This window comes from Oculina patagonica, unplaced genomic scaffold, assembly GCF_052425735.1.
Source record: "Oculina patagonica isolate OP01 unplaced genomic scaffold, crgOcupat unplaced141, whole genome shotgun sequence".
In the NCBI taxonomy this organism is placed as follows: domain Eukaryota; kingdom Metazoa; phylum Cnidaria; class Anthozoa; order Scleractinia; family Oculinidae; genus Oculina; species Oculina patagonica.
This window is the reverse complement of record NW_027557421.1, coordinates 1-12,137: the sequence shown is the minus strand read 5'-3', so window position 1 is coordinate 12,137 and position 12,137 is coordinate 1. Positions and strand designations below refer to the sequence as shown.

The window sequence follows — 12,137 nt, the reverse complement described above, 5'->3', positions numbered from 1 at the left end:
TAAAACACATGTCCAGTGGAACAGTAAAATAGCTTAAGGCTGAAACAGTTTTGCCTGTAAAGTTTGAATCAGGATCTTTGTTTGAAAAAGCAATGTCACGCAACACGCCGGCTTCAGAAAACAGCCGCTTAGAACAGTAGAATCTGATCTGCCCACGTTTTAGTGAGAAACTGAGATTTTGAGTGAAATTTTCTTGTCCCTCAGTCCTTAACATTTACTCGAGCGAAAGTAGCTACAGAAACTCTCAAAACATGCAGAGGTTTCCTAATGATCAGATCGTTTTGTTGGGTATAACTGAGCTGTAGAAAGCATAGAGCTTGCTTGACTTCTAGAAGCAATTGACAGTTCTTTAACAGTCGCGCCAAATATTGATTTGCGCGGGAAAAATTTCCGACAGCTTTTTTAAAAGCCGAGGCAATTAAATTCATCACGACAATGAGAACACGACTTTTTAACATCAACCTTTTTTTTTATTTAACGCCAACATCAACTAATTGAACAAGAGAACAAATATGAGCTCACCTCTTAACAACAGTCACAGCAACCGGACATCATGGCCGCATCAGCTTCTTTGTCGAAGCAGAAATTCACGCGCGTCTAAAAATTCTTTTGTAAAAACTTGCTCTTTAAAATTTCAACTGCCATCGGTGATTTGACCTGCTACAAGTGATATCACTTGCGGGTTTTTTTTATGCAAACACTTTTCTGACCTAGTATACGTATAACAGTTTCCAGAACTCTCCAAAAGGCTTGTCAGTAGATTGCAAACGAATAGTTCTCAATCAAAATGGTTTTAAAGTTCGCTCAGGCGTGCTTTCTTGAGTAGTCCTGGCCCTCGCATAAACAAGCCGCGTACTCCACACATGTTGATTTCACATGCCAGCCATGCTCGCGGTCGTACAACTGCAATTTTCTCCCGACCGTGAATTCCAGGGGCCGGGTACACCTTTAAAAAATGACAGCAAAATAAGTCTTTTTCAGCTCATCGCAGTATTGCCAAAGTCAATAAATCTTGATCGCCCGACTGAGTTCAATAAGGCATTGTTTTTTTTTGTTTTTTTTTTCATTTTATCCACTTTTCGTAGCCTAAAAGTTTGGAAACCCGCTACCGACGTGTTTGCAGAACTGCCGGAAAACAGGAGAACTTTCAAACGGTTGCTCGGTTGATCGATAAAGGCGTGACTGACACTTTCTGACAGCGAGCTTCGTGATTGGCTATCGTGGACGCGCCTTTATCACAGCAAGCGCTGTGATTGGTCACCATGGACGCGCCCAATCGATCAACCCAGCAGCCAGCACCTTCCGTTTGAGAATCGGAGAGCTGTATATCTGTATGTGTAAGTTCTCATGCTTGATCACGGCGGTGGCGGGGTTAATGTAGACCTTTTAGGCTACGAAAAGTAGTTGCCTTCTTCAACTCAGTCGAGCGATCAAGATTTATTGACTTTGGCGATACTGCGATGAGCTGAAAAAGACTTATTTTGCTGTCATTTTTGAAAGGTGAACCCGTCGCCGGGAACCACGATCGGGAGAAAATTGCAGTTGTACGACCGCGAGCATGGCTAGCATGTGAAATCAACATGTGTGGAGTACGCGGCTTGTTTATGCGAGGGCCAGGACTACTCAAAAAACACGCCTGAGCGAACTTTAAAACCATTTTGGTTGAGAACTATTCGTTTGCAATCTACTGACAAGCCTTTTGGAGAGTTCGTCTGGAAACTGTTATACGTATACTAGGTCAGAAAAGTGTTTGCATAAAAAAAAAACCGCAAGTGATATCACTTGTAGCAGGTCAAATCACCGATGGCAGTTGAAATTTTAAAGAGCAAGTTTTTACAAAAGAATTTTTAGACGCGCGTGAATTTCTGCTTTGACAAAGAAGCTGATGCGGCCATGATGTCCGGTTGCTGTGACTGTTGTTAAGAGGTGAGCTCATATTTGTTCTCTTGTTCAATTAGTTGATGTTGGCGTTAAATAAAAAGAAAAGGTTGATGTTAAAAAGTCGTGTTCTCATTGTCGTGATGAATTTAATTGCCTCGGCTTTTAAAAAAGCTGTCGGAAATTTTTCCCGCGCAAATCAATATTTGGCGCGACTGTTAAAGAACTGTCAATTGCTTCTAGAAGTCAAGCAAGCTCTATGCTTTCTACAGCTCAGTTTATATACCCAACAAAACGATCTGATCATTAGGAAACCTCTGCATGTTTTGAGAGTTTCTGTAGCTACTTTCGCTCGAGTAAATGTTTAGGACTGAGGGACAAGAAAATTTCACTCAAAATCTCAGTTTCTCACTAAAACGTGGGCAGATCAGATTCTACTGTTCTAAGCGGCTGTTTTCTGAAGCCGGCGTGTTGCGTGACATTGCTTTTTCAAACAAAGATCCTGATTCAAACTTTACAGGCAAAACTCTTTCAGCCTTAAGCTATTTTACTGTTCCACTGGACATGTGTTTTAACCAAAAATCAATGAGAAACGCTCCGAAGAAGCTGCGAACTTTTAGTTATCTCTTGATCTGAAGCTAAAATTCTGATCAACGAATCGAAGGTGTTCTCCGATTTCACAGTTTACATTTTATTTAGTTCTAAAATTCTTGTGTGATGAATTGTTTTAAATTGCTGGCTAGATTCTCCCCTAGAATGAGAACGCCAGCTAAATTTCTAAATCTAAAGCTTATTTCGACGGACTGCCGTTTTGGAAAACGTCCGGTTTGAATAAATATTCTTATGTCTGCATTGTCTACATTTTGGTCAATTTTATACGGTTCGTGAATCAGAATGAATTCGCCGAATTGCAAAAACGCCATAAAATTTCTTGTTATGATCTTTTGCTATAAATTTTGTTTATCGAATCGAAGTGTTCATTTCAGTCGACAGAAATTAAGCTTAAGTCAACACTGAACTTAGAACAAGTTTCTGTTCATTAACCTTTTCACACTAGTTTTCGCTCTATTTATACTTTCTTGGTATTTAAAGTCCACCTTCACTTGACACACGATTCAGTTCAAATTCCTACAGAATTTCTAAGCGCGGTAAAAAAGGTTCGTGTGAATCGCACAATAAATTGTACGAGCCGCGCTTCTCAGTGTTCATTTCGCCGTGTCCAGAATAAACGACTTTATCCTAAACTCAAGTGCATATTTTTATGCTGAGAATAGGCCAACTGTTCATTCTTGCTACATTCAGAAACCTCTTTACTTCTTTGTATTATAAAATTCGAGTGAAATTAATAGAAATCCCCATCTATTGTGTTGTTTTTTGTCGGTGTAAGTTAAGCTTACGTAGCTCATGAAGACAAAAATTTTGTATTTGCAAGCTGCACTGTTGTAACGTACAGTTCTGATTCGGAAGAAAATTATTGTTTAATACGCAGAACCTAAGTTTACTTGTTTAATAAACAAAACGTGCCATGTGTTGGTCAAAACCAAGCAAGTGACTCTTAATCAAAACATAACATTTGAAGTCAGTTGTAAAATAAGGTCCGCGAAGATGACAGCTTCGCTAGACACAGTAGACATTGTCTAGATCTCTGCCTCGCTTTATATTTACAGTTTGTGAATGAAAACTCTACGTAATTCTAATGAATCTTGCATATCTATGACCTTGCGAGTATTTGCACAGGAATTTTGCAGCCCAAATGTTCAAGGATAACGCGGAAAGTAAAAATTTTCTGACCGTGGTAATTTGCCGTGTTTGAACATGATAGCGGTTTAGTTGTTTATTTCGTCGTGTCCAAAACCGACTTTAAACTGCATATTACTTCGATTTTTTAAGGCTTTATTCATTCAAATATTCCGTTCTCCTGCTGCCTCCTAAAGCCTTTCATCTTCTAGAACTCGTTTTTGGTTTTTTGTATTTTAATCTTTTATAGTCGACTTTTGCTGCTCGTTCCGACTTCGCCGATCGATCCGCCGCGAAATCGCAGAACGTTTGAAAATATTCTTTCCGAAAAGGAAAAATTCTTATGGATGGTTGCAGCAAAAAAGTCTTCTGTTAATTGTTTTTCTTTTAACAATGATTCATCCATTGCTTTTTAGTTTTTGCAAATAACTCATCCCAAATCGACTCAAATAACACGAATAGTACAATTTTTAAGACCGCGTAAACCGCAAATCTGAAAGTTGTTCGTTTCGTCGTGTTGAAAATAGATCTTATCATCCAATGTTCATTCAAATCTTAACCGTTCTTAAACTTAGCTAATCGTTTCTTTATCTTTTTGTTTTGTTTCTGTGTTTGTTTTTTGCTTGTTTATTTTTTGTTTGGTTGGAGAAAGAGGGCTCATTTTTATTCCGAAAACTTTGAGCATCGAACGAGCGGCTCGTTTACAACATCGCCGATCGATCGCGCCGCGTAGTCGAAGCAGTTTTGGGAAAATTTCTCCCCTAGTTGAAGAAGTCATGGCTTGGTTAACCCTCAGTGAAATGACTAGGCAGACGAGACTTCTAATTTATGGCTTTTTTAAACACTTATACATTCGAAGGGTTGTTTTCGCTCTCGATTTTTTTGTCCGTAATGGCGGCTGCAAAAATTTCTTGTTCGCCAAATGTTATTACACTTCTGCGTAATAAGCAGAACGCGCGCTTTTGCTGCTTGATAAGCACATTTTAAGGGCTTATTAAGCAGAAAAGGCTACTTTTTGTGCTTATCAAGCACAAATATCGTATTTCGTGCTTAATAAGCAAAGTTGAGAGGTGAAACCTCAGTGAAACGTGCTTCTTAAGCACAAAAGACGAGTTTTGTGCTTAATAAGTTTTGTCCGGAAACAGTCTGACTGTCCGGAAACAATCTGACACCTGTTTATAATAGTTTTGCTTTCAGTTGAGTGCCGCCGGCTGGCTCTCACTTCTATCTCCACTCCTTACATCATCACACATCTACAAAATCCCGCGAAAACAAGATAAACTTAGGAGGTTTTCGTTCGCACGAATCGATAGATTGATTGATGAATATTTAATGAGGCACAGAAAAATTTTTGGCAAGGGGAGGTCCCCTGCCAAACCTATAAAGAATTTTTTAAAGTCTTAAACCAGGTCACTTCTCAGCAACATTGTCGCGGCAGAACCCAAGCGGACCCTGTAAAACTCGCGTTGGCGAAGTTCCCGGCAAGAAACCTCTTGTTTTAGGCCTTCTATGCGGCCAGGCTCAAAACTACCTTGTTTGCAACGTTTTTTCCGAAGCGCTAAACAGCGCTGTTGTACAAAACAAAGGCAGAAACATCCCTCAGTTCTTCGAGCGATGCTGTAAACTTACGGGTATTCAGACTTAATGATGTCCTTCAACCACCTGGCAGCCGCACTTACGCTAAAACTAACCAAAGGCTTCAAATGATTTTCAGGAACAAACGGCCATTTGTTTTCTCTTTCCTCTCACGTGACACCTATCAGGTGACATCGCGTCACAATGTGTTATCCAGTCCGTTCTTAAAGCGAATCCTCAAAATGGTGGCTAGGAACTAAAAGCATGGCTCTGACACATTTTTCAACCTCCCCGGACAGTTAAATAACGCTAGAAGGAAAGATTTACACGCGGTGTCGAAAAACTCATGCTGCTGGCTGACTGTGGAGAACGTAAGCTTTGCAAAACGCCTTTGTTCTTTGCATACGTAATTTCTAAAAAACGAAGCTAGATTCAGCGAATTTGAATACAGATCAATGTTAAGCACACGTAAACGAACTTGCGTGCGAAATTTGGAGTTGTTTGTGACAATTTTCAATTTGGCCAAAACACAAAGTGCGTTTCTTGCGCTCACGCCTTCATTTAATCTTTAACCCAATCCTAATACGTTTTTATTGACAAGTAACTTGATTATATTGCGGTGACCGTGTTTTATCAAATTTTCTTGCGGTGATGCAGTGCTATGTATTATTTTTGCGGTGTTGCGGTGTTCAGGGTACCCCCATGTCCCCCTTTACAAGGCAAATGGCTGACTGCACATTCTCGTCCCCATAGCCCCTTCGTTTCTCTTAGAAGGCTTGGCACGGGAAAACGAAGGTCTCTGGGGATATAGGATATTTTAATTAATTTGAATTTTTTTGATTGGCTGTTTGGAACAAAGAATTCCTAAACAGAAGTTGAAAACGTATCGACTCTCTCATACATTCTTTTGAAACGTCATGACTGCGTACATGAAATCCGGAAGCCCTAGAATCAAGGACTGGAAATCCTGTGTCCCCAGAGCCCTTCGTTTTCTCGTGCCAAGGCCCAGCCAGCTAAGAGAAACGAAAGGGCTATAGGGACGAGAATGCTGACCACATTGCTTTTTTATTGACCTTTACAGCAAATGATTGTATTATCGGATTATTAAACTCCTATTCAGCATAAAGTTTTTATCCTGTTGTTGGTGGTTTCTTCCAAGAGCCAAACCCAAAGAAAGTGCCGCCATATTTGTTTTGTGATGCCCAGACTCCTCTCTACATTTCAAAGCTTGGCTATAAATAGATTTAGTCAAGCCTAAAACTGGAGCTCCCAATTTACTGACCAACAAGAATCTGCAAGCAGTTTATAACCGTGCTGTTAGTGTTTGACCACCTCTTTCAGTTCTTTGGCTAGAAAGGCGCGGCGCTGCACAGTAAAAAATCTTTAGAAAAGCAGTCACTTGAGAAACACACAAGTCGTGTTTGCGTCAGTCACGAAGTGTGCGTGACATAAATTTCAGCATGCCTGGCCGGAGAAATGCCTGCTTACGCATGCAAATATTTATTTTGTTCCGAATGTTCAATAAAATAAACCCAAACCAGTTCATGAATGGCATTAAAAGAAGTCCATTTCACGCCAAAATAAATAGTAGTCTTTCCGACAACCTTTCTCGAATTAGCGGTAAATAGAGCATACTTGCTGGCGCAGGTAATTCCCCTGGCGCGATGACGTGTATCCCTTGCCTTGACACATTCTTGCTGAGCTTGCAATATACGTTTCGATTCCCAGAATAAACTCAAAACAAAAAATTGGAATATCCCGAAACTAAGTCGTTGTTTTTGCAATATTCTACACATTTCGTGTAAATTGTACGACTTGTACTCGCTCCGAGCCAAACGCCTAAATAACTCAAAAATAACTATTTCACACAGAGCGCAGAGTGTTCGTAAATATTTTTATAATAGGTGAATGACTATTTATATCTACAGGCGATCGATCGCGTGGCATGGGTCTGACATAGTGGTAGTTTTTAAATAGCTTGGACATGTCCAAGCGGTCATCAAAACTTGCGTGACCGTGACAAAGGAGCCGGCTGGGCCGCGTGGGTCTGGAACGATTTACCGACAAAAAAATAAAAACGACAAAAAAATGCCAGCCAGATTATGAACCGGCTTCGCACGGTTAATAATCAAAAAAATATAGCACTTGAGCCCGCGATCCAATGTAAACCATTATTTGGTCAGAAAAACATTCGACCTCGATGAGTTCTATATGTGAGCCCGCAATATTGTCATGTGATACTGGTCAGCGGATACCTTGTTTTGACAGCTGTCAATTGACCATGACATGGATGTCCAATATCAAAGATGTAAGCTGGCGTTAACCATAACCTTGAACTGATTTCTAGAGTATGGCCGCCATGTTGGGGCGACTTCGTCGTCGTCGCACGCGCCCGCGAGCCATGTCGCTAACCATGATGACCATGAAAAACCAAAAGCATGGGTTCTGTTAATTTTCTATGGGTATGGGGCTCCGCTCTGCGGGCCTTCGGGCCGCTGGGAGCTCCGCTACTAAGCATTCATTCCAGTGTTCATCGAGTGTTTAGAAGTGACAATGTTGAAAAAACGATATTACTGCCTATAATTCATTCACACCCAGACCACCAACTTGCAGACCGCGTATAAAGAAACAAAGAGAAAGCGGGTAAACTTTAATTTTTATTTATCTTCTTATCTGATGTGAGGGCTGTGTTTACTTATATACTTAACTCAGCTGTGTCACAGTACCATTATGCATACAATCATGATGATTAAAGAGATACCACTTACAAGTTTGACCGATGCATCATACATGTCTATGAAGTCTTTTGTCAGTGGCAGCTCTTTGATGTCAAAAGTCACTCCAGCAAAGCTAAGTTGACGTGTCATGTACATGCCACGGAGCTGAAAAATAAAGGTTTATAAGTTTATGGTTTGGGCAAATCAACGCCCCCTGTAGCCTTATAGATTGAATCTGGACTTCACTTTCACCTATCCTCTTTATGCCAAGTGGCACACAAGGCACCTACACTATGCTACCAATCAGCCATTTGGATTTTTTCTTGATAAGTAAATCTCCAAAAGTTTTTGAAGCTGAGATACTGAACCCACCACTGTATGATTACTGTTAGAATTAGCACCACAACTAACCCCTGAGGACCAGGCTTTTGCAAATCAAATACCCACTTTTTATAAGTTTTTACAAGTTAACCCATAAGTGATTTTAATTTGTCTTTCACCTATGGGCAACCGTATACATTAGTGCTTTGGTCGTTTATTTATCAAAATGCAAACATTGTAAACTTCAGTGAAAATAAAATAAATTGGGAGCTCCACTTTTAGGCTTGCCTAAATCTATATATTTGTTAAATAGAGAGAAACTTTCCAATGGTTTCCAAAAGGTCCAATTAGGCCAGATACAAACACACGCCAGACACAACTAAATTTCAACATGGCGACCCACAACAAGAACAGGATCCCACCCTTTATTGCGCATGCCAAACAAACCGCTGAATACATGACAATATTACAGCATCATTTTAACTTTTTTAGAATTTTTAAATCAGTTTCGAAATCATTTTAAGTACCATGAGTACAGTATGGGGCCCAGTTCTCGGCCACTTGAGACGTAAACTTGTTTTTCTTTCCTCAGAATAACCGAAGAAACTTAAAGAAGAAGAAGAAACTTAAAATTTCTTCCAGAGCTAGCTTCATCATTTAGCATTTTTGTGTAAAGCTATCGACCGGTCAATAATTAATTTGCCCGAGCAATAATAAAAATAAAAGCTCCGTTCGTGGGCCCAGTTCTCGGCCACCCGAACCCAGTTTTCAGCCACCAAAATTCTTGTGCATAATTTTCTGTATAAAAAGGCTCAATTAGTTTCCACAGTCATAAAATCTCTCTGTATACTTATTTATATTATGTCGATCCCAAATTATTTTAAAGAAGGTTTTTAACGCGCCTAGTTGCTTGCCTATGTGCAGGGTCTGGCAAAACCGCAGAACTATGTTGTGTGACCAATGCATTTATATGGTTTATTTTGCAGTGAAAAGGTTCTGAAAGACTTAGGTGTTGTAGAAATAATAGAAAAGACAAAAGCCAGTTCAAAACTTAGATATTTAATTGAACTTTATTTTTTAAACATTTCTTTCTTTCATTCTTGCTGCAGCAGATGAAATTATATTAAAAACAAAAGCACTAAGCTGTGATAGCAAGCAGGGTGGCAGAGAACTGGCAAATACGCAAAAGTCGCACGAAAAAATTTCGAAGTAAATCAAGACCAAAATATACAACGGTTCAACAAAAAGTTAACTTAAGCAGAAAGCTGAATTATTCTAAGTTTTACATGCCAAAAATTAGCTCGTTTGGTAGGGGCTCACAGACAAAATACGATTTAACTACATCCATGAATTTTAAGGAGCCGTAAACAAACAAGTTTTTGAAAAAAACAAATTCACCTACCTTCGCATAAACTTGATGTATGAGCTTTCTATAGTGAGTTGAAGGATCAAACTCAAGATACTTAGAGCTAAAGAATCAGTCTATCGCTTGAAGGAAATAACTTTTTGTTTTAATTCAACTGTGGCGTGAAAAAACGCGTTGAACACAAAGTGGCCGAGAACTGGGCCCCATACTGTACTGGTACTAGCACTTGTTTTCTATGATCATACAGTTGGGCTGTCATTAAGTTTCTACTTAGTTACTTACTGCCCATCATGCCTGTGTGGCACATAGGGTAGCAACGAAGTTTCTCCAACCCTGCCTATCTCTAGCCAGTTTTTCAATGGTGCTCCAGCTGTTAATTACATTAAAGTTATCACTCATAGCATTTCGCTCTGTATGCAAGTGTAACATAATGCCAATCCACATCTTTACCCATAACAAGTAAACTCAGTGGTAACAGGTGTTATGGGCTACAGCCCTTAATAACAGTGCTGCCATGACTACTTGCTCATACAGTGAAACCTCAATTCAACGAAGTGCCAAGGGACTGCAGAAATTTGTTCATTATATTGAGGGTTTGCTATATCGAAATCCTTGATATAACGAATTTGTGGAAAAACAACCAAAATGTTTGTTATATCGAGGTATAGTTAATAATTGTTTTTCATGCTGTTACGTTGCACTACCCAGTATTTACTGAACTGAACTACTGTCCAAAAAACATTTGTGCTTACAGGATTAAAGTATTTTCATCTTTGTTGGTCTGTTCTACATTCATCTTTTGTCATGTGATAACTATAATGTGTTATATAGGGGTTCATTTTGCGTTTGGGCTTCCGGATTGTGTTCGTCATATCGAGGATTTCGTTATATCCAGGTTTGTTCTATCAAGGTACTGTTCCATACATTTTACTGTAAATTTTTTAGAGGTTCATAAAATCGAAGTTCTACTGTAGTTTAAAAAATAAATTATTGTTAAAAAATATTATTACCTTCATGTCCATGGCTACAATTTCCATTGCCCCAACTCCTCTAGAGAAAATAACAATTAATAGTAGTCATAAATGCAACTAGATAATAGTATGACAATTAATCACATTTTATTCTGTCAGAATAACAATTGTTACCTTCACAAGTCAGAATAACATGTTACCTTCACACATGAAAAGATTACCATTTGAAGGGGCAAGCGCAAGAAACGCACTTTGAGTTTTGGCCAAATTGAAAATTGTCACAAACAACTCCAAATTTCGCACGCAAGTTCGTTTACGTGTGCTTAACATTGATCCGTATTCAAATTCGCTGGGTCTAGCTTCGTTTTTTAGAAATTACGTATGCAAAGAACAAAGGCGTTTTGCAAAGCTTACGTTCTCCACAGTCAGCCAGCAGTATGAGTTTTTCGACACATCGCGTGTAAATCTTTCCTTCTAGCGTTATTTAACTGTCCGGGGAGGTTGAAAAACGTGTCAGAGCCATGCTTTTAGTTTCTAGCCGCCATATTGAGGATTCGCTTTAAGAAAAGGACTGGACAACACATTGTGACGCAATGTCACCTGATAGGTGTCACATGTGAGGAAAGAGAAAAAAATGGCCGTTTGTTCCTGAAAATCAAAGCCTTTGGTTAGTTTTAGTGTAAGTGCGGCTGCCAGGTGGTTGAAGGACATCATTAAGTCTGAATACCCGTAAGTTAAAAACATCGCTCGAAGAACTGAGGGATGTTCCTGCCTTTGTTGTGTACAACAGTGCTGTTTAGCGCTCCAGAACAACGTTGCACAAACCAAGGTAGTTTTGAGCCTGGCAGAATAAAAGCCTAAAACGAGAGTTTCTTGCCGGGAACTTTGTCAAGGCGAGTTTTGCAGTGTCCGTTTGGAGGCTGCCGCGACAAAGTTGCCAAGAAGTGACCTGGTTTTAGACTTATAAGATATTTTTTTGTGAGTGCCCGGAGCGCTTCCTGCCATCGCAAATTTGTTTTCGCTACCTCATTAAATATGCACGTATGGATCGGTCAAAAAGTGCATGCGATCTTGTCTTGATTACGCGCGCAGGGTCTTGTAGATCTAGATTGTGTGATGTAATAATGTAAGGATAGGAGATGGGAGAGCAAACAGTGCTTTATTGAAAGCAAAAGCAAGATGTAATTGGAAAACCAGCCATTTACTTGGCCTTCCTTAAATCGGATCAACGGCGCGCGTGTCACAGAAGTCGAGTGTTGTGCAGGCGCTTTATCGAGAAAACTTATCAAAATAGTGTTGCCCCAAACAACAAAAAACAGCTAACCGCAAGCAGGCTGCAGTGAAAGCTAACCGCAAGCAAACTGGAGTGGAAGCTTACGGCAAGAAAAGCGCGATCTTAGGGTTAAGGCCGACTCGGATCTTAACCCTAACTTGAAACGCTAACCCTAACTTGATTTTGTAACCCTAACTTAAAACGCTAACCCCAACCCTGAGCCTCACGGTTCGCTTTTGCCTTAGGGTTAAGCGCTGTCAAAACCCTAACTTGGAACGTTAACCCTAACCTTAGGGTCA

The 12,137-nt window shown here is 39.8% G+C and overlaps 1 protein-coding gene across 1 annotated transcript; it reads right to left on the bottom strand.

Moving 5' to 3' along the window:
* Positions 1 to 7,319: 7,319 nt before the first annotated feature.
* LOC144639857 (protein strawberry notch homolog 1-like) lies at positions 7,320 to 12,087 on the bottom strand. The gene is made up of 3 exons (XM_078499137.1): positions 10,605 to 12,087; positions 7,959 to 8,072; positions 7,320 to 7,597 (listed from the first exon to the last, which is right to left on the bottom strand). Exons 1-3 carry the CDS (start codon positions 10,629 to 10,631, stop codon positions 7,421 to 7,423), a joined length of 318 nt encoding a protein of 105 aa, XP_078355263.1. The 5' UTR covers positions 10,632 to 12,087; the 3' UTR covers positions 7,320 to 7,420.
* Positions 12,088 to 12,137: the final 50 nt, after the last annotated feature.

Bases quoted from the DNA above. Each gene is read 5' to 3' on its own strand.
- LOC144639857 (XM_078499137.1), bottom strand. From the start codon at position 10,631: ATGGAAATTGTAGCCATGGACATGAAG. The intron at 8,073-10,604 runs GTAATAATATTT...TTTATTTTTCAG, and splicing joins TTGTAGCCATGGACATGAAG to CTCCGTGGCATGTACATGAC. The intron at 7,598-7,958 runs GTAAGTGGTATC...CATCATGGTTAG, and splicing joins ATGATGCATCGGTCAAACTT to CGACATGGCTCGCGGGCGCG.